This window comes from Petaurus breviceps, unplaced genomic scaffold (assembly GCF_028583685.1).
Source record: "Petaurus breviceps papuanus isolate PSGF00001 unplaced genomic scaffold, PetGlider_PUasm1.0 216, whole genome shotgun sequence".
In the NCBI taxonomy this organism is placed as follows: Eukaryota; Metazoa; Chordata; class Mammalia; order Diprotodontia; family Petauridae; genus Petaurus; species Petaurus breviceps.
Window position 1 is genome coordinate 3227349 of NW_027185867.1, and position 27517 is coordinate 3254865.

At 37.0% G+C, this 27517-nt stretch overlaps 1 protein-coding gene across 4 annotated transcripts in view; it reads right to left on the bottom strand.

The window, feature by feature from the left end:
• The window catches only part of FBH1 (F-box DNA helicase 1), a 91346-nt gene that overhangs the window by 45808 nt on the left and 18021 nt on the right, over positions 1-27517 (bottom strand). For all 4 annotated transcript variants that reach the window (XM_069094268.1, XM_069094266.1, XM_069094267.1 and 1 more), the window contains 6 exons: positions 17730-18292; positions 16431-16561; positions 15044-15179; positions 14079-14269; positions 4670-4762; positions 4400-4494 (listed from right to left, as the gene is read on the bottom strand). In XM_069094268.1, coding sequence (XP_068950369.1) covers positions 4400-4494; positions 4670-4762; positions 14079-14269; positions 15044-15179; positions 16431-16561; positions 17730-18272 — 1189 coding nt within the window. In that variant the 5' untranslated portion in view covers positions 18273-18292. The remainder of the gene's footprint in view (positions 1-4399; positions 4495-4669; positions 4763-14078; positions 14270-15043; positions 15180-16430; positions 16562-17729; positions 18293-27517) is intronic.

Sequence of the window (27517 nt, forward strand, 5' to 3'; positions counted from 1 at the left end):
ATTGCTAAGACTGGAGGATACCCTACAACTCAATAGTTCTCTTCTACAAGAGCACTGCTGTAGGGTCACTTATGGCAATCTTTTCTAATTAATCCTTTCCAAGGCCACTTATAATCATCTGCAATTGGTTTCCCACTTAATATCCCTTTAAATGGTGACAATGGGAGCAGAAATCAGGATTCCTTCAGTAACCTTTCTGGAAAAGTAACTGAATTCCTGGAGTTAAGGTAGCCTGACAGTTCGTCTGGGGATGACAAAAGCATATGCTGTTAAACTAAGTGAAAGTTGGTCTAAAACTGCTAAGGACTCAGCTGATGAGCTGTTCTGGACTAAGAATGGCTCTTTTGATTATTGTATTTTGGAAAAACTGAGATTGGCTATTGAAAACCTGTATCCAATGAATTATTAGTTCTACTGGGCATCCCTAAGTGACAAATCTTGACCACAGCAACAAAAAAAGGCCTCTTCTTTTTCTCCTATCCTATGCTCTTTCCACTCAGTCTTCTCCTTATCCATTTGCTCCTCCAGCTTACTCATCTATTTCAAAAAATTTCACTCCCTCTGTGAATACAGAAAGGCCCACTGACTTAGTGCCTATTCAAGGCGTTAACTAATAATGATGGGGAATCTGACTTATTACTCCTCCAGGGAACAGCCTACTGGCATTTTCTCCCTTCAAGACACACTTGTTCAGGATATCACTAATAGAGGTTTAACAATTGTTAGAAATCATCACCCTTTTAAATCCCTCTGATTTTGACCCCTGGAGAAAGGACACCCCCAAATTTGATAAGCATCTTACAACTGTTATCGATCAATTCCAGGCCATTTTTAGAGGTAAAATACCACTTGGGGGCATATTGTGAATTTAATGGTCACCTTACTTTCATCTAGAGGGCAACAGTTAGAGAAGCATCCAATAGCCTCCTGAGAGGTTATGACCACGACAGACTGGGAAATCTTCCCAATTGGCCCTCATAAGATCCTCTCTGGGATCCTAATATCTCAGGTGATTTTGTTAGACTGACACAAACTAGAGATGCACAGCACATCCAAAGAACTGGAGTAAGTTTCAGGGGCTATCCAAGAAAATAATTAAAACTCCCACCAGCTTTTATAACTGACTATGTAAAAGTACAAAGAAATATGCAGGGTTAGCTCCACTTAATCCTAGGAATGCCTGAACAATTAATTCAGCATTAGTTAATCAGTTACAGCAAGATATTCATAATTTTTTTCATAAGAACTGTCCAGGATGGCATGGAAAAAATATAAAGGAGTTCAAAGCTATCATGTATATGTGTATGAGGGAAGGGACAAGGATGAAAAGGCTCCAAAGGAAAAAGCCAAAAGAGGAAGCCCCCTCCCTTTTAGCAATTACCCAAGCAAACCCAACTCCACCTCATGAGGTTGTATATTTTTACTGCCATACAAGAAGACATTTTAGAAGAGACTGCCAAAAAAACAAAGCGTGATATGCATTTTCAGAATAGAGACAAATTTGGTACTCCTTATTTCCCAAACAATGGTGGGTTTCCCAGACTCCCAAGAGATGAGTTTGCAAGATTCCTGTAGAGAAGAATTGTCAAGACCCCTAAGAAAACCTTTGGCATGAAGGCACAGAGAAAAGACAAGGACTATGGATGATAGTAAAGACCTCTTATTTCTGGACTGAAAGTCCTTGGCTGCTATCCCTGTCACTGCCTTTTCCCATGTTGGTGAAATTCATGTTACACTTAAGGTTGGGAATGTTTCTGGTGATTGTCTGATTGACACCAATGCCTCTAATTCAATCTTAAATTCAATATCAAGTTCTCAGTGTATTCCTACTGGACTTCAAACAGTTGTAATAATTAAGTTATTGTTCCTATCTTATCACTACAAACTGTCACTATGGGCCCTCTTTCAGTATAACATTTTTTTTATTAATGCCTACGGTTCCTGTTATTCTGTTAAGGTGAGGTCTTCTGTGTAAATTAAGAGATACTGTTTCATGTCTTTCTGTTAACTAACTATCTCAGTTCACAGCACCTTTCTTCTCATTGTATCCCTGGAGTCTCTTTTCAATTAATTCAATCAATAAACATTTAGTAAGCACCTACTATGTGCTAGGCATTGTGCTAAGTACTAGGGATACAAAAAGAGGCAAAGAACAGTCCCTGCCCTTAAAGGGAGCTTACAACTGCAGTACAGGCCAAGGTGGGAATTACATGGTTCTCCTTATGAAATGTTTTTTGGATATCCTCCCACAAAAGCAAAGCCTTTTCCCCAAAAAGCATGATGATGACATGACTTGCAGTTGACTCTAATTTGAGTGAGAGAGGGCTGTGCAAAGTCACTAGCCTCACTTTAACTATACACAAGGAGATAAGTGAAGGCAGAAATCTGGTGGCGGTAATAGCAAAGAGATGGGCATAGGGCATTCTGAGTAGAACCTAGTAATACTCTGCCTGCTGGTGAATCAGTGCTTTTTATAAGACTATACTACAACATGGGAGAGTCCATGAAGGAGAAGGGTGAGGGGAACAAGGAGATACAGAGAAATGTCAAATTGAGGTCAAATTAGAGAGAAAATGATCCCTGTGGTCTCAGAAAGAGAAAAGCTGGCAGAAAAGTAGGTAGAAAGAAGGAATAAAAAGTGGCAAGGAAAAGGAGACCTTGTTGTAATGCTCTTATGGGTAAAAAAAGATGGTCAGCAAGTGGAAATGGGGACCTTGTATTAGGTGTGATCTGATTTGATGTTTGAAAAGTTCACTCTTCCCACTTCAGAAAGGGGGAGCTGGAACTCCTTTGGTAACTGGCCTTTGGAAGAGTGAGAAAACAAAGACCCAGAGAGAAGACTTTGAGGAACATGGGAGGAAAAAAATAACTAGGAGAAGGTAGAAACCAGTGATAAGCTGCATAATCATGTGGTGGATGAAGGTGGATGTGGAAGGGGAGGAACCCTACCATGGGGCAGTATCCTTTCTGACACTTGCAATAATTGGCATTGTTCTAGGGGTGAAGCATGATGGAAAAAGGGAATCCATGGGCCCAGCTATATGTGGCAATGGCAATACTGTTTAGAGGTGAGAGCCTGGAATTACTACTTTAGCAATTTTGATTACATGAAGAATACTGAAACTAGAGAGAGATCAGATAATTATAGGGGTCATGAATCAGAAGATAAGAGTCTAGAGTATAAGAAAAGAAATGATAGATAATGAAGAGTGAAAAAATTCTTCTTGGAAAGGGGCACAAAAATATTAAAAAACAAAAACAAACGGACAGGACTAGTGAGAGGTAAAAGGAAGGAAGAATTATAAAAACAGATAAAAGCAGGAGGGAAAAATAAACTAATAAACAAAACCCTAAAGGAAAAGGGATTAACAAACAAGAAGGAAATCCAATAGAAGAAGAAAAGGAATAAAGTAGCTGAAGGAATACAGTACTGTGTTTACAGCAGAAGGAAAAAAAATACCTTGGGGGCATATTAGAGACAGATGGAGGAAAACTGTGAATGGATTAAACAATCCAATAAAATGAAAAAGAGTAACAGATTGGATAAGAAAAGAAAACTCTACAAAATTTGTCACTTATAACAAACACATTTAAAAAGCAAAGATATGCACAATATAAAACTGAAGAGATGGGGGGAAAAAGTTGACTATGCAGCAAGTAAATCCAAAAAAGCAGAAGTTATAATCTTACAATCTGACAAAGCAAAAACAAACATTCAAAAAATCAAAAGGGATAGACAAGGAACTATTATGCTGAAAGGAATCACAGATAATTGGACAATATCAGTAATAAACTTATGTGCTCCAAATGCCTTAGCATCCAAATTCATAAAGGAAATATTATCTGAGCCACAAGATATAGAGAATAATACAAGAGTGACAGGAGATTTCAACATCTCAGTTTTAGATAAACCTAACAAAGATAAATGAAAGGGAAAATATGAAACTGAACAAACTGCTGGAGAAATAACTTTACCACCTTAAGTCTAGACAATCAATAATACAATATATCAAGCTCTGCTTTGTAGCATTTTGCCAACGTCCATGGTGTAAATACTCACCTTCAAAATTGGCTAAAAGCTGGCTCTAGCACAACACTGAATATATTTTATATTGGAGAATAAAACATGTCAGTGCTAACTTACTACAAGTCATTAGGACTAGAAACCAAAGGTGAAATGGAGAGAGATAGCAGATCACTCTTAGACACCAACTCCCTTCCCTCTTGGACACCCCCACCCTCCAACAATCGGTGCTATACTGAGTATTACAATTCATTCACACAGATCTCTGCCTTCCACACCCTAAAGAGAAGCACAGAATACATACATGTCTGCCTACCTCGACTTGGAAGTCTTGGGGGGAAAAAAAGGGGAAGATTGGAAAGCAAATTCTCTAACCTGCAAAAGCCATAATTTTCACCACCTGGAGAGGTTTAATCTCATGGTTCAGGATCTTTTGCTGTTCATGTGTTAGCTGAATGGTCACTTTTTTCCTGAAATCAACAGAGAAAAACTAAAAAGAAAAGGAAGGGACTAAAAACAATAATATACACAGACTATCCTCTCCCCTCACCAAAAAAAGCAGAGGTCCAGAGGATTTGTGAACATATACTGATATAAAATCCTTTTTTGCAAACTTTTAGTAAGAAAAATGGAAAAAATATTTACCCTTGAAAAGTGGAGGCTTCCTCTTTGACACCTACGGCCTGAAATCTCGAGTTCTCCTGAACGTATAGGCAACAGGAGATATTGTAATGAATCCTGATTAAAAAAAAAAAAGACACGGTGAACTGATTTATTAAGGTCTGGTAGTCAGGAGACCTGAGTCCTAGTCCCAGCTCTGCCACTAATTTACTGTGTGTGACTTCACTGTGCAAGTCATTGCCTCTCTCTAAACTTCAGTTTTTTTCATTAAATAAAAAACAGGTCAGGTTAGATGGGATCTCCAAAATCCCTAAAAGATTTAAAATTCTATAAAAGACTTCTTAATATTAATTCTTTTTCTAGTTATAATTCAACAACTTGCTAAAAGTGCCCCCCAAAAAAACCTTAAATAAACACAGAGCAGATAAAACAAAAACCTATCAAAAAGAAATATTTGAAAAATTTAAACAACAAAAAATTCTGGCCAAAGCACAATCCTGGGAACAATGTATTCTTCATCAAAGACCATAAAAGGTAAAACTAAACAAATGAAGTCCTCTAGTAATTCCAACAGGAACACACACTGTGACACTACGACACTACAATACAACTGAGTGATAAAAGTTAGATCTGAAATTTTGACTCTATACCCAGAAATGAAACAAATTCAACAATTTCATCAAATATTTATTAAACTAATATTATATGCAATAGGATATAAGTTTCTTGAGAGTTGGGATTGTTTTGTAGCAAGTGTTTAATAAAAGCTTGTTTAGTTGAATTATCAGGTTCTGTACTGGATGACAGGGATACAAAAAATGAAAAGATGCCAGAATTTACTTTCAAGGGGCTTAAAATCTAATGGAAGGTAAAGGGAAGGACATTTGGGATAAGACACATACACTAATTCATATACAAAGCAGAAGGCGAAAGGAAAAATGGAATTCTCCAAGCAAATATCCAAAGAAAACTTTAGGGAGAAGAGGTCTTTTTTGACTTGAGGTGATCAGAGAAAACTTCTAAGAGAAAGGCATACCTGTGCAGATAATTGTTGGGAAAGATTTCAAAAGTCAGAGAAGATGTTTAGGTTTTCTTCTAGAGGCAACAGACAGTCATTAGCAGTTTTTCATCAGGGGATTGACATTTTCAGATCTTTACATCAGAGTGTTTTTACAACTGTAAAGATGGAGTGTAGTGGAATGACTGAAGGTAGAGATGCCATTTAAGAGACTACTATTAGTATTACTACAGTCCAAACACACAAAACACAAGGACCTGTGTTAAGAGAGAAGATTGGAGTAAAATGAGTCTCATCCTAGATGACTCTAATACAATTCTCTTTTATCTCCACCTGTCTCACATAGAAATTCTCATAAGAAGTATTGAAAAATAAAATCCTATCTTTAAAGTATTCTGTGTTTTTCAGAAGGAAAGGCTAACTAGATCAATAATAAGGTGTTGTAACCTTATGATTTAAAAGGGAAAAAAATGCATTTAAAGAGTCATTATGACTGGGAATCCATGGAACTAAAATGGATAATCTCTTTAGCATCTACGCAAGGTAAATGTCTTTTAAAACACATCTTTCAGTCAGTACTAGTAAGAGAAGAAATACTTTCTAGACAAGGCAGGAAGTTTCAGATACACTAAAACATACTCACATATTATACACTATCTTGTTCTATAAACTCCTTAAAATTTAAGCTCTTCTATCATCTTCCTTTCCATCTTACTCCTCTTTATATAAACTAATCCAGCCCAAAATGAGTTATAAACTGTCTCCCAATCTCAACCTCCCATTTTCCAGTTCTATGTATTCTGAGGTCATTACACCCCCCCCCCCCTTCCAACATATGGTAGTGCACTTTCCTTCTCTTTTCAGCCAGTGAAAATCATTCTTTTTCATCTAGATTTAGTAAGGTGCATCCTCCACCATAAATCCTTGCCTCTTCCTCCAAAGTATGCTTGCATTTCTCAGATTTTCTTATATTACTCTCCTTGGCCCAGAAGCCAATACAGCAGACTATGCTTATCTTTGTACATATGGTAAGAGCAATAAGACTTGGCGACTAACTGGATATGTGCAGCAAGCATCAGGGAGAGGGAAATGCCATAGATGACTCTGAGGTTACAAGTTTAGGTGACTAGGAAATGGCCATTTCTCAATTCTCATCCTTCTTAAGCTCTTTATAGCATTTGAAACTTGGCCACCTCCAATATATTCTCTCTTAATTCTCTTCCACTATATCACAGCCCTCCTTTTCAGTTTCCTTTGACGGATCTTCACCCATACTGAGGCTATAACAGAGAGTGTACCACCAAAGCTCTATCCTGCTCCCTTTTTTCTTTGCCCTCTACATTCACAATGACCTTATTAGCTCCCAGCACTACACAAAAGACTCCCAGATTTATGCCAACTCTAGTCCCTCTCCCAAGCTGTAGTCTCACATCATGTAGTAACTATGGGATTTTCCAACTGTATGCCTCATAGGTACCTCAAATTCAATCATGTCCAAAAAAGAACTTAAGTTTCCCAGTCAAATTCACTCCTTCTAAGCATCCCTATTTCTGTTGAAAAGACCACCATCCTTCTAGTTACCCAAACTTCAATGGTGACCTTGACTCCTTATGCTGCCTCACTTTACAGATTCAATTAGTTCTCAAGTCTCATAAATTCTGACTCTACAACATCACTCGAATTCTCCCTTCTCTCTATTCCCATGGCCACCTCCCTAATTCCAGCCTCTATCACCTCTCACCAGGATTACTGCAATAGCTTCCTAAGAGATCTCCTTGCCTCATTTTTCTTTTTCCAATCCAACGTCCATAAAATTGCAAAGAATATGTTTGACCTTGTCAGACTCCCCCAATCAAAAAATTCTAGTGCCTATTACCTCTAAGAATAAATGCCAACTTCTTTGTCATTCTTATTATACAATTCTCCTCTTCATGTGGTCTATGTTTCAGTCAAACTGGCCCTCCTATTCTTTACACATGACAAGCGCTATATCCACACAGGTTGTACCAACATGGAGTAAAGTAACCCTCCTCAGTAAGCTCTTAGGGATCAGATCATTTCATTTTTATCACTGTATCACTAGCAACTAGCACCTTAAATCACTAGGGTCTAGCACATAGGAGGTGATTAATTAACATTTGTTTACTTACTGATTCCTGACAGACTCCTTAGTCTCGTTTCAAAACTCAAATCAAATGTTTCAACTTCCAAGAAGCTTTACCTGATAATCTCCAGGTGCTTGTATTACAAACACAAACACTCATATATTATCTCTTATTTACTTTGTATATAGTTATATATGTGAACAGTCAGGTATAAATTCCCGACCCCAGGGGCAAGAAGACCCGAGTTCAAATATACTTCTGACACATAACTGGTTCTGTGAAGGTGGGCAAGTCACTTAAATTCTCAGCACTCTAGGCAACTCCCTAAGACAGCATGTTACAGAAGTGATGACCTACATTGGTAAAGGTGATTTCCTCACCTACGAGTGCTCTATAACAATGAAATCACAGGAACAGTCCCTTTCCCTAACTTATTGCATGTGTGTGTGTGTTATTTCCTATAGCAGAATTTAAATTTTTAGAGGGAAGGTTATTTTTGTTGTTATACCCAAACATAGGCACTTGCTAAATGCTTACTGACTGATCCAGCAAAACAGATTAAGGGGGACCTGTCAGGTAAAAGTAGTACAGAAAAATGCCATAGAAGGCAATGTCCAAGAGAAGGGAATGGTCAAGGACCTAAAGCTGCAAAGAGGTCAAAGAATACTTGGCCTTTAAAAAGGCCATCAGATCTGTCAGTTTGGAAGTCACATTAAAGAGGGTCTATAATTAGGCAGCCTGATGGGACACAGGGCTTGAGAATAGTTCCACTGTATTTTGATCTTAAAAGAAAAATGTAAACATAAAGGAAGAGAAATAAAAAGGGAGGAGGTGAAAAGGAGAATAAAGATGAGGAAAATCATCTCATAATTTGGGTACACAAGTTAATACTTTTAACAAGGAGAAATAGGTAAGAGGAGCAGGCCACATTTGAACCTCACTCTCACATGAACTGGTGAAAGAAGAGAATACACATACAGTTTGTTATAGAAATATATTTCACTCAACAGAAAAATAGGAAGGAGAGAAGAGGAAAAAAGGGAGAGGGGAGGATTAAGAGAAGGATAGTATTAAACAAAATAAATCCTAACTAAGGAGTACAGAATTTGAAGAGAGGCTTAAAATAAATAAAGGTATAAGAACCAGTTATTGAGCTCAGCATAAAGGAAAGAGAAGAGAGGCAGAGGAGAAAAGAAGCAGATCACATCAAATCTACAGCATTTGCATAGGGCACACTCCTCTCTTACCACCTTCTTCTTTATCTTTATGAAGAGAGGCTGGGAGACAAAGCAAAGGAAAAATATATGAGAACAAGATGGAATATGAATGTAAACAGAATAAAAATAAACAGAAAAGGATAGCAGAATGAATTAGAAAGCAGAATCCAACAATACGCTGTATATGAAAAATATGCTTGAATCAGAAAGACATGCAAGGAGAGTTAAAATAAGGGACTGGAACAAATTCTATTACATTTCAGCTAAAGTAAAAGAGGCAGGGGTAGTAATCACCATCTTAGATAAAGCAAGAGCAAAAATAGACCTAGTTAAAAGAAATAAACAGGGAAACTACATTTTGCTGAGAGGTACCACACAGCAATGAATTAATTTCAACACTAAACATGTATGCACCAAAAATTCTAAAATGAAAAGTTAAATGACATATAGGGAGAAATAAGACAGTAAAATTATAATAATAAAGGACCTCAATTTAGTCTTTTCAAAGCTACAGAGATCTATTTTAAAATAACAAAAAAAAATAAGTAAAGGATCTGAATAGTATATTTAAGAAGTTAAATGTGATCAACCTCTGGAAATTACTTAATGAAAAAAGAAAGGAATGTAAATATTCTCAGTATCATATAGCATCCTCACAAAAACTGACCAAGTATTTGGTATAATAACCACAAACCACAGAAAAACAAGTATTAAACACATCCTTTACATTTTTAGGCGATAAAAACTATATTCAATAAAGAGTCTCTGAAGAAACTGTCCAAAATTTAATTGGAGACTAAATAACTTAATCCTAAAGAATGGGTGGAAGTCAAAGAATAAATCATAAGACCAATCAATAATTTCATTAAACATAATGACAAGAAGATTAACATGTCAAAATTGGAGGGAAGCAGCCAAAATGATAATTAGGGGGAAAATTATCTATACACTTTCATCAATAAAAGAGAAAGAGTAGATCAACAAGTTGTGCATGCAACTAAAATCCCCTAGAACACTAAGAAATAAAACACCTCAAAATACTAACAGAAATCCTGAAAAATCAAAGAAGAAATTAACAAAAAAATTTAGTAAAATTAAATTAAAAACAATAAAATAAATCATTAGTTAATCTGATTTTAAAAAAAGAGAAAACCAAATTACCAGAAGCAAAGGTGAATTCACAAAGAAATTATTAGGAACTATTTCATCCAATTATATGCCAAAAAAAATGACAATCTAAAATAAACAGGTGAATATTTACAAAAATACAAAATTCTTATATTAGCTGAATAATACAGAACTTAAATAACCCAATCTCAGAAAAATAAATTGAACAAGCCATAAAGGAACTTCCAAAGCAAAGAAAAAACTCTAGAATAGATAGATTTCCAAGAGAAATCTTTCAAACACTTAAATATCAATCCTAACAGTATACAAACAAAGAAAAAAAAAGAGTAGAAGTCCTACCAAATTCTTTCTATTATACAAATAGGACCTTGACACCTAAACCAGAAAGAGTAGAAACAGAGAAAAAACTATAGACCAATACCCCTAAGTCAATCAGCTGGTAAATATTAATTTAAGTGCCTAAAATAGCACAGTCAGGCACTATGCTAAGTGATGGAAATACAAAGAAAGGTAAAAGAGAATACTTGCTCTGAAGGAGTTCATAGTCTAATTTAGGAGACAAGGTGCAAACAAATAGGTACAAATAAGTTACATACAGGATAAATTGAAGAGAATCAATAGAGGAAAGGCACTAGTATGACTGGGATTGTGAAAGGTTTCTTGGAGAGGATGGGACTTCAGCTGGAACTTAAAAGAAGCCAGGGAAACCAGAAGGCAAAGATGAGGACTGAGTTCCAGACAAGGGACACAGCCAATGAAAATGCCCAGAGTCAGGTAATAAAATGCCTGGTCCAAGGAACAGCAAAGAAGGCCAGGGTCACTGGATCACAGAGTACATGAATGTAAGTTACAAGAAGTCTTCAAACACGGGAGGGATGGGGAATATAGGAGGAAGGGGAAGGAAGAGGTCATAAAGGGCTTTGAAAAAACTCACAACAGAGGATTTTATATTTGATCCTGGAAGTAAAAGGAAGCTACTGAAGTTTGTTAAGCAGGATGATGACATGATGAGACCCACACTACTTTAGGATAATTACTTTGGCAATTGAGGAGAGGATGAACTACCTTGAGGAGAGACCTGAGGCAAGGAGACCAATAAGCAGCCTTTTGCAATAGTCTAAGTATAAGGTAATAAATGCAAGCACCAATGTGGTGGTAGTGCCAGAGGAAAGAAGTAGGGAATATATGAAAGATACTATGAAAGTAAAATCAACAAAACATGGCAACATATTGAACGTGGGAGTGAGAGAGAGTGAAGGGTCAAAGATGACACCTATGTTGTGAGCCTGGGTGACTAAAAGGATGGTGCACAATTGCACTCTGTTGATGAAACTGTGAACTCATCTAGTCATTCTGGAAAGCAACTTGGAACTATGACCAAAAAACTATTAAACTGCGCTTATACTTTGGGCCATTAATACCACTACTAGGTATATACTCCAAAGAGATCAAAGCAAAAAGGACTAACATATACAAAAAGATTTATAGCATCTCTGTTTGTACTCTGGCAAAGCACTGGAAACTGAAGAAGCATCCTTCAATTTGGGAATGACTGACCAAATTAAGGTACGTTAAATGTGATGAAATACTATCATGCTGTAAGAAATAATGAATGGGATGGTTCCAAATAAACCTGGGAGGACCTATTTGAACTGATGCAGAGTGAAGAAAGCACAACTAGGAGAACAATTTATATAACAATCGTAAAGACAATCAACTTCGAAAGACTTAAGAACTCATATCACCACAATGACCAATCACGATTCCAAAGTCTTCATCAGAAATGATGGCACAGAGGAGACAATTTTTTTGGACATGTCCAATGTGAGATTTTTTTGCCTGACTACACATTTATGTTATAAGACTTTGTTTTGGGCTTTTTTTCTTTGCTTTCTCAATTAGAGGAGAGAGGTGAGTTTGGAAAGGAAAGAGGAGTGAGGAAGTGAAGGCAATTCTTCAAAAAATTTAATTAAAAAAAGAATGAGGGAAACTAGGTGGTGCAGTGAATAGAGCACCGGCCCTGGAGGCAGGAGGACCTGAATTCAAATCTGACCTCAGACACTTAACACTTACTAGCAATGTGACGTTGGGCAAATCACTTAACCCCAATGGCCCTGTCTTCTCCCCTCCAAAAAAGCTTAAAAAAAAAACAAGATTGGGGCGTCCAGGTAGCACAGCGAGTAAGAGCACCGGCTCCAGTGTCGGGATGACCTGGAGAATGAATCCGGGCTCCGACACTTAGCACCCACCCAGAAACACCTGGCCGTGTAACCTTAAGCAAGTTACTTAACCTCAATTGCTTTAAAAAAACAAAAACAAGAATGTAACATATATTTTCAGACATTAAATGCATAGAATTGTTTTGCTTGATTAAACTTTAAACTTATTTGGTAAAACGGAGAAAGTAGTTCTGGGGGGGAGGAGAGTTAGTAGGTAATGACAGAGGTACAAACAAAAAGGCATCAATAAAACATTTTTAAAGTACACAGAAGAAAACAAAACAGCTAAGAAGGGCACAAACTGAGGAAAAAAATTTTTCAGTACAGCATTAAAATTAAATTCAGTACATACATTTAAAAAAAACTGTCAGAGAAGTTCCCAGTAATTTTATTTAACTTTTTCTTCTTCTTTTTTTTTTCTTGCTTTTTGGAGAGCAATTGGGGTTCACTGACTTGCCCAAAGTCACATGGCTAGTAAGTATGTCAAGTCTCTGAGGGCCGATTTGAACTTGGGTCCTCCTGACTCCAGGGCCAGTGCTCTATTCACTGCGCCACCTAGCCGCCCCTTATTTAACTTCTTTATGTACAGAGATAAAGACTAATCCTTGTATCATTTTTTTTTATTGATTTTGTCCTGTAACTGCTTAAGTCATAGTTCTTTGTCTCTGAACTTAGTTCAGAATTTAGCTTGTCTATAATGGGTTAATTCTAGAACTCCAGCTCTCCTGCTAAATCACTGAACTCTTTCTGCCTCAAGGAATTTTGCTATCCTTGGGCAATGTGTATGAAAGAACAGGAGTTGGGTCAGGTATCTTTACTCTACCAAACTATCCTTCAAGGCTGTCTGGTTTGTTGTACAAAAGTCTGAGCCATTATCTTGCACATAGATTCAAACAGAGCATTTCTTAGTTTCATTAGAGAAGGGGAGGTCATTGCTAGCCCCCATTACCAAACATCCAATTAATCATATAGTTCCCCACACCTCAGCTCTATAACCAATTATATGGCCCTTAATCCCATGATATCATCTACCATGTTCTGCACTCACCAAAACCTATAAAGGGGTAACTGTCCTTTTGCTCTGGGTCTTTGACATGAATGGGGATAATCCATGACACAACTACTGATAGGTAAAATAATCATACTACTACATTTCTGTATGATAAGCTCACAATTTTTAAAAATGTAAATTTTGAGAAAGAAATAAGTGGATGGTAAGAAAAAGAGGCAGTGAGTATAAAATAATTTTTTTACAGAAAATCTGGCAATGAAGGGATAACACAGGTTGCAAACCCAGGAGAATAGCTTGAGGAGATAGCACAATCAAATGAAGATTTTTTAAGGATTTGTTAGACCTAAGCATATCTGAAGGTACAAGACATGAAAAAGCATATACAGAAAGAAGGAAAATGAGAAAAAGACATGTAAGGATCTTGTAGCAGTGAAAAATACTATTTTTCCATTTACAGATGTGTAACCTGAGAGAGATCTGGCCAAGTCATATAATAAGAGTTAGAACTAGGACTTGTGCTTCAGTCTTTGGACCAATGTTCTGTGCACTACACCACAGTGAAAAGAAAACGTTTTTTAAATCTCCTTAGGAAATCTGATGTTCCAACTCCATCTCCATGTTTAAAGAAGGCTTCCACTAAATGAAAGATAAGGTTGAAAAATTTCAAATGTATAAATTTGGTTTTCTCAGCTTAAGAAATTAGCCCCTCTGCCCTTTCTCTTCCTTTGTTTCACCTGTTGCTAATCTTAATCCCCTTCTCTCTCATGGCATGTAGCAGTACCGCCATACAGTACAGAGTCTCAGTGATGTCTAATATGGTCACCGGGGAAGTAGGCCTCTTGAAACAGGATAACAGCCTCTGAATGTCACTCATAGCGCTGGAGAGAAGTACGATCGTTGCTATTAAGGCCCACACACTGATACCCTGTGGAATAGAGAACAAGGAAAGAAAAAGAGGACACATGCTACATTTAATGAAAGCCAAGTAAGTCAACCTATCTCTTAAAGTAGCGCTAGGTTGGTGTGCTACCCATCAGCTGCCAGCCAATTTTACAAACTCTGTGTGTTAAAGACAACCCAACCATGAAAGAAATGGGTGTTTTGTCCAATGACAGTCTTCAACTCTAAAACTGCATTTCCTCTTCTTCTCAGAGCCCAATTTTAGTAGTACAATAGATTGCTGCTTTCATGTTTTAAATGTGTCTACAAGACATTATTTCATTGGTTGCTTTATTTCACCATGAGATCTTTGGGACATTCAGATAAGAGGTCCAGTTGAGTACAAGTCTTCAGGGCCAAGTAGCAAAACTGAAATTTGGGCCTTCCGAATGACCAGAGTTCTTCAACTATTATCAGATGTATTGAATTCTCTATCACTACAGAAGCAAAGATTCAAGCAGAGGTTAGATGAATATGTGTCAGAGGTGCTACAGAAGGGATTCTGGCATTAGAGTAATACTCTATTAGAGAGTCTATTAGACTTCAACTCTAAAGTCCTATAATTCTATGGTCTCTCATTGCTTCACTTCCTCACCAACTTCTAGATTATAGTATCAAAAACTTATCAAATTTAGAGAAGAAAGGTTCTATAAAAATACAAAGTAGTTTTAAAAAGAACTCATTCCCCAATATACAGTATTCTCTTTCAGAGAAAGCAATGCCATCTTTCCCTACAACTCCCCAAACTTTCTTTACATACCCCAGGAGCACTGTATAAATCAAGCATCTTGTGACGAAGGCACGCCTCTGCCTGCGGAAAGAGAGGATGATCCTTCAGGCAACACCTTGCCTCTTCAGGATTGACATGTTGAACATATTTGGTACCTACTGTATATCTGTAGAACAGCCAAAAAACAGGGTTAATTTTTTTAAATGGTCATTAATGTCTGTGGAACAAACATAAGCCTGCCAGAAAAATTTTTAGTAATTAGATTAATCTAATTCTAAGTAGTTTTGCTTAGAAAAAGTCAAAGGAAAAGAAATCAAATCTACGCTTACAAACCTCCCTCATACAAGGAATTTTGAAGTTATAACTTAAAATATTCTCAGAGAAAAAATTCCACAAGATAAAAGCATAGTTAGAGAGCTTAGATGAAAGTTCTCTCAACATTTTGCTTCCATAAAGAGAACAATTGCCACAACTTCTGACACACCCTGGACAATCATTTTCCTAAAACCCTCTGCAATCAATCTCATGGAAGTATTCTTCTTTCATCTTGAACAGAAGTCAACTGAAGAGATACTTTGGTTAATCTGAATTAAACAAAGACTTCTTTATTTCCTTAGTCTGATCCTTACCCTAATCCAGTCATAGGGAAAAGGGAAACCATTCTTCAGTGAATTAATCAAGAGTCCCTCTATGTTGGAAGTCACTACCCTAATTCTATCTTCAGAATGAACAAATCCTTCCTGAACTCTGACTTAGTTTTAGAAATGGATTAGAAAGACTAAGTATGGACCCCAAGAAGAGATAGATGACACTCCACCTCACTCCTTTGTAGAGGTGGGAGACTGATGAGTGTGGAACACTGCATATATTTTCAGATTTCACCAACTGATTCTAGCCCTGGTATCCCCACTAACTTCCTGTATAATTTTGGGTAAATCTTTACTATGTCCTCATTACTTCAGTTAAGTGGCTTGCCCAGGGTCACACACCTACTAATTCTTTTTTTTTCTTCTGCTTTCTTTAAAGAAAAAAATTATTTGTTCCAGAGAATGGTTCTTTGGAGGTGGGGGGAGAGATTCTGGGATAAATTTTTGTAATGTAAAAACAAAATAAATCAATAAAATTTTAGTTTAAAAAAATGGGTTAGACTTTTAAAGAGAATTATTAAAAAGTTCCTCTCACTAGGACATGATTAAGTAATGACAAGGTTTTTTTTTCAGTCAGGTAATTCTGGAAAAGACTTCAGACTTTAGTACTCTCCTAATATACTTTGTAATATATTGCCTAAAACTGAAGGAGGAAGAACACAGGAATATGTTTCTTTGGTTTATAAGACTTTCTGCATTTTGCTGGTTTGACTTTGTAGAATAGACTAGTTCAAAAACCCATTTTCCCCTCACATATCTAAGTAACTCACCGTATCAGGTTCACCATACAAAGGTTCTCCTCCTTAGATATGGCATAGTTCAAAAGGATATTTTCCACTTCATTGACAGCTTGTGCCTCATTCATCAGGTAACGATGGTACAGCTTTTTCCAAGGAATAAACTGTGAGACAGGTAATTTAAAGGTAACAAGGGAGCTCAGGACATCAATAAGATAACCTACAGCTTAAGCCACAAGTAAAGAATGACTTTCTCATAACTAGATAGGTGTCCTGATTCTAGCACTGTTATCCCCACTAACTTCCTGTATAATCTTGGGTAAATCTTTACTGTGTCCTCATTACCTCAGTTTTCCCATCTGTAGGCTCCTAGGACCATCAAAAAAGATTAAATGAGAGACATAAATGTTTCTGAAAGCAAAAACATTGTGTGGAAACAAGGCATTATTATTTTTGTTTTCTTTTATTTTTTAGAAAAAATGTATTTTCATTTCCAGTTCCAAATTCTCTCCCTTCCTCACCCATTCAGAAGGTAAGAAATGATACCCATTATATGTAGGAAGACATACAATACATATTTCCACATTCATCCATGTAATTGTCTAGCTATGGAAAGTGTTAGTTCTAGGCTGCATTTTAAGAAGTTGACATCCTCCCAAAAAGCAGCCAGAGTTGAACCAAGAAATATCTCAAAAGGTCAATTACATGATTCAAACCAATTCAAAGCAGTACCAGATTTAGGGGGTCAAGGAAACATAACATAAAATAATACCAATATTTTGAGCCAGAAAGAACTCTTAAGAAACCAAAAACATAAGGATGGCAGAAGTCCTATTCCTCAAGATTAAAGTCAAGCTATTTTTCCTCAAATCCTTTGTGCTTTGCAATAAATCATCAAGTTTACTTTGATACATCTTGAACCATATTCCTTGACTTTCAAATTTCTGTATACATGAAGGTGGTATAATATTTGTTTTAGATCTAGTCCCAAAGGTTAGCATATGTGAAATGTAAATTTGGCAAAATATCCTACAAGCCTCTGTGAGAAGCCAGACAAACCTAATCAAGTTATTATAATACAAAGTTACAAGAAATCTAACACTAATGTAAGAAATTTCATACTAGTATAGATCAGCTATTTATTAAGATTGGTATGCTGAATCACACAGCAGTATCTACAAATCTTTTATGAAGTATACAGGTTGCCCTCTCTGGCATCAGTCTCAAAAAAAAAAAAGCTCCAAAATAGGAACCAATCCACTCCAACAATAAAAAAGAAAAGCACAAATCTCAGAAGTAATGGAAAAATAATTTTCTGGTGAGACTGCTTACCAGTGGGTCATTAATAATCTCCCTCCAAAGGTGGCACACCAAGCTTAGGTTCTTATACAGATCTTCCATAGGGATGAAACCAAAGATGTGCCTCAGGACTTCACTGGGAAGACTACAAATGTGGCTCTGGGACTCGTGACAGGCCAAGTTTCCAAGAAGCCCATAATATGGGTCAGGTTCAGGAGCATTTTCATCATCTTCTTGTTTAATTTGTCCAGGGTCCATGCAAACTTGGAATAAACAATTCATTTCCCATTTCATTTCCCCAAGATCTGTGGATTGGTCCTTGAGGTTTTTCTTAGCAACACCACCACATTGGCTTCTTCCTGTGATTTGGTTTCCTTCCTGGTCAAAGGAAAGACATCGCTTCCTAGAAGTCACAACAGATCCCAAGGATGCTACTTTAGACTCCCTTTCATGTTCTTGAGGCAAAGCACAAGCAAAAGCCATTTCATCAGCAGCAGTATTATTTTCATCAATGGAGCCACTTTGAGCCATGTTACTGGTACATGATTGTTGACTAACCGGGAAGAAATCAGTCATTCGTCTTTGAAATCCCTGTGCTGAATAAAGAAACCAAGGAGGAAAGAAATTTAAATGAATGATGACTATCATTCCATTTCTGAAAACTCTATAGACATTTAGTGCTCTTTAACAACACAAACAAATCAACTACTAATTATCCATGTTAATGAAGGGGAATAGAGGATAGATTAGAAAAACCATATGTCATTTATATTTGACTTTAGGGATAGGAGGACATATTCTGAGATGCAAACAGATCTAATCAGTCAATCAATAGCCATTTTTTAAAGTCAATTAGTCAATAAAATGCTTATTATGCACCAGGAACTCTTCTAGGCCCTGAGGATACAAAGATGAAAATTAAACAGTCTTTAAGAAGGAGGCACTTGACCTACAGTACACATGAGTAAGGAATCAATATCCACTGGGCACCACTATGTGTTATTTGGTACTATATACTGTACCATACTAAAGAACATTTAAATAAATACTGAAAAACATTATGCAAACTGAACACTTGGGTGCTGAAGGGAAAAAAGAATAAAATATATAATCAGTCACATCCATACATTTAGAGCCACATACATTTACCCCATGCCAAGACCTGAGTTCCTTTTGATTTATTCCTGCTGTAGAAAACTCATGTCTTGGAATGTCTTCTATGAAGAAAAGGTCTAGAGTCACTAGAGTTCAGAAAAGCACATTAGTTCTTTGTTAAACAGTAAAAGGATTAAGATGTAATGGAGAGGTATAGGAGAAGACAAGATGAAGAAATTGTAAGAACAAGCGTGGGAGCTTCCTTCCACAAAACTTTAAACAGATATAGAATATGCAATAAACTGAATCCCATTGGGGAAATCCAGAAAGAAATCCATAAAAAAGCCCAGTGAATCAAATGTTCATCCAAGCTCAACACAGAGAATCAGAGAGGGAGACATGGACACTGGGGTCAGCTTAGGAGTATGCTGCCTATAGAACACACTAGTCCACTGAGGCAATCCTCACCCATATCCCACAAGACCCATAGCAGGACCCTGCAACAGGGGAAGATGCCAAATGGCAACTTTGACACCCATTACTCATTTCTGGGTTACAAAGCCAGGGCAGATAGAGGGAACCTGCGTGGAAGAGTAGAATTCTTGGGGGGCAGGGCTATGTTTGGAGAGAGAAATGCCAACAGCAAGAGTATCAGCAGTGTGGCTCATACTCCAGACTCAAAGGCTCATATTCAGCATTTAGCCCAGATTGCAAGGAGAAATTCCAGACTGTAGAGTGGAACCCTAGACCAAAGAGCCCACAATACTGCCACACCAAACCAATAAAACTTTCTAACTGGCTGAATGACATGGGCCAACAGAAGTCTACTCTTACATAGACCCAAACCAAGATCAAGAAATTGCAGAGCTCTAACCTGGGGCTCTGCCCTCAGACCACTCTGGAAACACTGAAAGCTTGTAGATCCCCAGACTGCCTCCTGAGACCATAGAAAAACACAAGATTAAATACTCCAAGAAAACAGCAACAGAACCAGGCCAGACCTTCCCTAAAGAAGTGCTGCAGAGTCTAGTTCTAACAACAAATCTAACGTTAGGAAGCAGGTGGGAAGAATGAGCAAATAATAAAAGAATCTCTCCATAAAGAGTTATTATGGTGGCAGGAAAGCTTAACACACACAGAAGAGAATGACTCCAAAACATCTACAAGCAAAGTCTCAAAGAAAAGCACAGTTTGGGCACAAACTCAACTAGAATTCCCAGAAGAAATTAAATAAGAATTTGAAAAAAGTTTCAAATATTTTTATAAATGAAGTAAGAATACTTGAGGGGAAAAATGGAAAAGAAACAAGAACAATGGAAGAAAGAATAGGAAAGGCAAGGAAAACCTTGCCCAGGTAACAAATTCTCTAAAAATTAGAATGAATCAAATAGAAGCCAGTGATGCCAAAAAACAAGAAATATTTAAAACTAAGTCAAAAGGCTAAAAATATAGACGAAAATATAAGGTATCTCAAAGCAAAAACAAATAACTTAGAAAAGGGATTAAGGTAAAAAAAATTTAGGAATCTTTGGACTGGCTAGACATCCCATTTCAAAAATTCATAAAAGAAAAACTGTCCATATTATAGAACTACAGAAAAAGGAGTAAATAAAAAGATAGGAGAGAGAACAAAGAAACTCCACTGGTCACCTCTTGAAAGAAATACCAAAGAGGGAGAAGCTAAGATGGCAGAGAAATGGCCGGGACTGGTCTAGCTCTGCCAAATTCCCCTCTAACACCTTTAAAATAATGGCTCAAAACAAATTCTGTAGTGGCAGAACCAACAAAAGGACAGGATGGAAGAATTTTCTGGGGGCAGCAAGGTGGCGCAGTGAATACAGCACCGGCCCTGGAGTCAGGAGGACTTGAGTTCAAATCTGACCTCAGACACTTAATACAAAACTAGCCATGTGACCTTGGGCAAGTTACTTAACCCCAACTGCCCTACCTTACCCCTCCAAAAAGTTAAAAAAAAAAAAAGAATTTTCTAGCCCAAGACAACTTAGAAGGTTAGCAGAAAAGGTCTGTCCCACTGGTTGAAAGAAAGTAGAGTGCAGTCCAGCCCTGGAAATGCCAGGTAAGCCAGCAGCAGGCCTTTGGGGCAACTGAAACAATAGCAGCAGCTTCCAGGCCCCACAGACCGTAAGGGGGTGAGAAAACTGGTCAGAAAGAGATTTACAAGGGTCTGTTTACTGGCACTGAGTGTATGACTCTGTTGCATTGCCCATAAACAGTACCAGGCTGAAGTCCTGGGCTTTGGTCTCAGGACAAGGAGGAGCATAACAAAACCAGAGTTTGTGGCTGCAGGGGAACGGGGATCCTGGTCAACAGGTTCCAGAATGGAAAAGAATACTTGTGGTCACTCACAGAACACGGCAAAGGTCAGAGAGTAGTGAACACACATCTTGAAAGAACTGAAAATTTAGAGAACTCCAGAATTAGCTCTGAAAATAGCTGCACAAAAAACCTTAAATTTTGGACAGTGCAACCTACACCCCAGGAGTAAAGTCGAACTTTAAAACAAGTTTAAAATTAAGAAATAGACTGGAAAAATGAGCAATCAATTTAAAAAGAACTTAACTATAAAAAAAGGGAAGAGCAAATGACAAAGTCAGAAGACAGCAAAGTCAAAATTGTTATATCCAAAGTTTCAAAGAAAAATAGGAATTGGTCTCAAGCCCAAAAGAATTCTTGGAAGAGCACCACATCCCTAAAAAGGAAAAATCAAATGAGAGGTAAAGGAAAAATTGAGAAAAGAAATGAAAGTGAAGTCAAAAAATGATGAAAAAAAGAACCAACAGTTTGGTAAGAAAGACACAAAAAAAAATACTGCAGAAAATAATACCTTAAAAAAACAAAATAAGGGCGGCTAGGTGGTACAGTGACTAGAGTGCCGGCCCCAAAGTCAGGAGGACCTGAGTACAAATCCGGCCCCAGACACTTAATACACACACACATACACACACACACACACACACACACACACAAAAAAAGCCATCTGTGAAACTGCGGGAAACTAATTAACCTTAATTGCCCCCAAAAAAGCAAAAAAAAAAAAAATAGCCATCAGCAAGCATTATATTTAATGAGGATAAGCTAGAAACACTTTCAATAAGATTGGGAGTGAAACAAGAATGTCCATTATCACCACTATTATTAAATATGGTACTAAAAATATTAGCTTTAGCAATAAGAGAATAAAAAGAAATTGAAGGATTTGGAAAAGGCAAAGAAGAAACTAAACTATCAATCACTCTTTGCAGATGACATGATGACAGACTTAGAGAACCCTAAAGAATCAAGTTAAGAATCAGGGGGCAACCAAGATGGCAGAGTAGAAGCACAGACTTGGCTGCACGAATGACTTCCAATACATGTAAAAAATGACTACACAAACTTAGAGCTATAGAACCCACAAAGTGACAGAGAGAAACAAATCTCCCACTGAAGGCAGCCTGGAAGGCAGACAGGAAGGATATATCGCACTGAGCTGGAAGCTCAGTCCCATAGGATCCATGGGGTTCTGGCCCCAGGGCAACCCAGACCAGAGGCGGCCAGCGGAGACTTCAGGAGAGTGAACCACCAGCAGCTATTGTGGTTTCCAGACTTCTTATCCCATAAACACCCAAAGACAAAGTAAAAGGTCAATGTGGAACTCTACTGGAAAATGGGGGCTGGGGGGAGAATGGGACGGAAGAGCAAGGTCTAGCCGCTACGCCTGGGGTGAGAAGCTGCAGTGGCAGTGCAATGACTGCCTCAGGAGATCCTCGCCTGCAGATGTAGGAGGACCAAGCAAGCATTCAGAGGATAATTGTTTTGCTTTAACCTACTTGGATATGGATCATGGTCTTATGTAGTGGTCCTGGGGCATATAGCCAGTGAGCCAGAGCTTGTGGGCGCTGTAGAGAGGGTGTCCTCCTAATAGCTCCAGTAACTGAGAAAACTCCAGCGACTTGGGACAAAGCTCTCTCCATTCTGGAAGCAGAGTTCTACCGTGGCAGAGCTCAAACGTCAAGTAATTGACTGGCAATATGAACAAACAGAGGAAGCACAAACAGACCACAGAACCCTTTTTTGGGGACAAAAAGGATCAAGGCATAGAGCAGGAAGACAGTGAAGTCAGAACTCCACAAAACCCTCCAAGAAAAATATGAACTGCTTACAGGCCATGCAGGAGCTCAAGAAGGATTTTGAAAATCAAGTAAAAGAAGCAGAGGAAAACTTAGGAAGAGAAATGAGAATGATGCAAGAAAATCAGGAAAAGTGAGTCAACAGCCTGCTAAAGGAGACCCAAAAGTACACTGAAGAAAATAAAGCCTTAAAAAATGGACCAACTCAAATGGCAAAAGAGGCCCAAAAAGCCAGTGAGAAAAATGCCTTAAAAAGTCAAATTTGGAAAAGGAATTTCAAAAACTCACTGAAGAGAATAAACTCCTTCAAAATTAGATTGGAGCAATTGGAAGCTAATGACTGTATGAGAAATCAAGATACTATAAACCAGATCCAAACAAATGAAAAAATTGAAGGCAATGTGAAATATCTCATTGGAAAAACTACTTACCTGGAAAATAGATCCAAGACAGATCATTTAAAAATTGCTGGACTACCTGAAAGCCATGATCAAAAAAAGAGCCTATACACCATCTATCAAGAAATTATCAAACAAAACTGCCCTGATATTCTAGAACCAGAGGGCAAAATAGAAATTGAAAGAATTCACCAATCGCCTCTTGAAAAAGACCCCAAAAAGAAAACTCTTAGGAATATCATAGCCAAATTCCAGAGTTCCCAGGTCAAGAAGAAAATACCGCAAGCAGTCAGGAAAAAACAATTTGAGTATTGTGGAAACACAATCAGGATAACACAAGACCTAGCAGCTTCTATATTAAGGGACTGAAGGGCTTGGAATATGATATTCCAGAGTTCAAAGGAGCTAGGACTAAAACCAAGAATCACCTACCCAGCAAAACTGAGTATAATGCTATAGGGAAAAATACCATTATTCAATGAAATAAAGGATTTTCAAAAATTCTTGATGAAAAAGCCAGAGCTGAACAGAAAATCTGACTTTCAAATACAAGAAGCAAGAGAAGCATGAGAAGGTAAACAGGAAAAAGAAATCATAAGGAACTTATTAAAGTTGAACTATTTACATTCCTACATGGAAAAATGATCATTGTAACTCATAAGACTTTTCACAGTATAAGGAAAGCTAAAGAGAAAATATATATGTATATGTGTATATATATGTATATATGTATAGGAGGGTATATGTGTATATAAATATATGTGAGTGTGGGCATATGTATATTCATGTATATACAGGAAGGGGCAACGGGATGGGTTGATTATGAAGGGATGATACCTAAAAAATAAAATTAAGAGGTGAGTGAGAAATTTATTAGGAGAAAGGGAGAGAAAGATTAGGGTAAATTATCTCAAATAAAAGAGGCAAGAGAGAGCTGTTGCAGTGGAGGGGAGGAGTGGGGGGGGGGAAATGGGACAACCTTATTCTCATTGAATTTGGCTTAAGGAGAGAATAACATACACAGTCAATTGGGTATCTTACCCTACAGGAAAATAGGGGGGTGGGGGATGATAGAAAGGAGGGCAGATTGGCAGAGAGGGTAGTTAGAAGCAAACGTTTCTGAAAAGGGACAGGGTCAAAGGAGAAAATAGAATAAGTGGGGGGCAGGACAGGATGGAGGGAAATATAGTTAGTCTTTCACAATATAACTACTGTGGAAACGATTTGGGTAACTACACATGTATAAAACTATATTGAACTGCTTATCTTCTCAGTGGAGGCAGGTGAGGAAAAAAGAAGGAAAAAATCTGGAACTCAAAGTTTTAAAAACAAGTGTTTAAAAAAAATGTGTTTTTTACAGGCAACTGGGAAATAAGATATATAGGCACTGGGGTATAGAAATCCATCTTGCCCTACTAGAAAGTTAGGATGGTGATGGGGGAGGATCCAAGAGAGAACAGATTGGGAGAACGGGTTTTCAGTAGGCTTGCTATTTTGGGGTGGGGAGCAGGGGAAAGACAGGAGAAAAAATTGTAATTCAAAATCTTGTAGAAATGAATGTTGAAAACTAAAAATAAGTAAATATTTTTTTAAAAAATAATCCACTCAAAAACTGCTTTAGCAAAGTTGTAGGATATAAAATAAACCCACATGAATCATCAGCATTTCTATATATGATTAACAAAGCCTGACAGCAAGGGAGTGAAAGAGAAATTCCATTTAAATTTACTGCAGACATTATAAAATATTTGGGAGTCTACCTGCCAAAACAAACCCAGGAACTATATGAACACAGCATAATTGGATAAAATAATTGGATAATTATTGGAATTAATAATAATTGGAAAAATATCAGTTGCTCATTAGGCCAAGCTAATATAACAAAAATGACAATTCTACCTAAATTAATTTACTTATTCAGTGCCATACCAAACTACCAAAAAATCATTATATAGTTAGAAAAAATAATAACAAAATTCATCTGGAAAAACAAAAGGTCCAAAATATCAAGAGAATTAATAAAAAGAAATGCTAGGGAAGGTAGCTTCACCATACCAGACCTTAAATTGTATTATAAAGCAGCAATCATCAAACTTCTTGGTACTGGCTAAGAAACAGAGTGGTGGATCAGTGGAATAAATTAGGTACACAAGACACAGTAATCAATGACTACAGTAATCCACTGTTTGATAAACCCAAAGACCTCAGTTTCTCAGATAAGAACCCATTATTTAGCAAAAATTGCTGGGAAAACTGGAAACCAGTATGGCAGAAACTAAGTATAGTCCAACATCTTACATCATATACCAAAATAAAGTCCAACCAGGTACATGATTTAGATATACAGTCTAATACTATAAGCAAATTAGGAGAGCAAGGAATAGTTTACCTGTCAGATTTATGGAGAAAAGAGGAATTTATAATCATACAAGAGATAGAGAACATTAAAAAATACAAAATGGGTAATTTTGATTACATTAAATTGTAAAGTTTTTGCACAAACAAAGCCAATGCAACCAAGATTAGGAGGAAAACAGAAAATTGGGAAAGAATTTTTATAACCAGTTTCTCTGATAAAGGCTTTATCTCTAAAATAAAGAGAACTGAGTCAAATTTATAAGAATATAAGTCATTTCCCAACTGATAAACAAAGGATATGAACAGAGAAAAAATTAAAGCTATCTATAGTCATATGAAAAAATGCTCTAAATGATTAGAGAAATGCAAATCAAAAACAACTCTGAGGTACCACATCACACCTATCAGATTGGCTAACATGACAAAACAGAAAAATTATAAATGCTGGAGATGAAGGAAAATTGGAACACTAACGCATTGTTGGTGGAGCTGTGAACTGATCCAACCATTCTAGAGAGCAATTTGTAACTATGCCCAAAGGGTTATAAAAATGTGCCTACCTTTGACCCAGCAATATCACTTCTAGAGTTGTATCCCAAAGAGATCATAAAAATGGGGAAAAGACCCACAGGTACAAAAATATTTATAACCGCTCTTTATGAGGTAGCCAAGAACTGGAAATTGAGGGGAGTCCCATCAGTTGGGTTAAGGCTGAACAAGTTGGAGTATATGAATGTAATGGAATACTATTGTGCTATAAGAAATGATGAACAGACAGACTTCAGAAAAACCTGGAAAGACTTATATGAACTGATGCTGAGTGAAGTGAGAAGAACTAGGACAACATTGTACACAGTTAACAGCCATACTGTATGATGCCTGACTTTGATAGATTTAGCTCTTCACAGCAATGCAAGGACCTAAGACAACTCCAAAAGACTCATGAGGAAAAATGCCATCCACATCCAGAGAAAGAAATATGGAATCTGAATGCAGATCAAAACATACTATTTGTTCTCTTTTTTGTTTTGGCTTTTCTTTCTTATGCTTCCTTACATTCATTCTAATTCTTCTATACAACATGACTAATGTGAAAAAGATGTTTAATAAGAATGTATATGTAGAGCATATAAGATATTGTACAATATCCTGGGTAGGAGGAGGAGGGGGAAGCAGAGAAAATTTAAAACTTATGGAAGTAAATGTTGAAAACTAAAAATAAATTTTAAAAATATACCAAAAAACATATGAACTAAAGGAAAAAAAAATTTTAAATAGGCCAAATGGTAAAAAAGGCACAAAAATCCACTGAAGAAAAGAGCATCCTTAAAAAGCAGAATTAGTCACATGCAAAAAAGATGAACAAAACTTCACTGAAGAAGATAACTCCTTAAGAAGTAGAATTAGCCAAACAGAAAAGGAAGTACTAAAGCTCATGACAAAAATAATTCCTTAAAAATTAAAACAGGGCAAGTGGAAGCTAATCACTTCATGAGACATCAATAAACAATAAAACAAAATTTTAAAATGGAAAAAAAAAATACGAAAACGTGAAATATCTCAGTGGAAATACAAATGACCTAGAAAATAGATCCAGGAGAGATAATTCAATTATTAGACTACTTGAAAGCCATAATTTTTTTTTTAATAGCCTAACTATCATCTTTCCAGAAATTAGCAAGAAAAATTGCCCCATGCCCTAGAACCAGAGGGTAAAATAGAAACTGAAAGAATCTACCAATCACTTCCTGAAAAAGGTCCCAAAATTAAAATTTCCTGAAATATTACAGCCAAATTCCAGAGCTCCCAGGGTCAAGGAGAAAATATTGCAAGCAGTCTG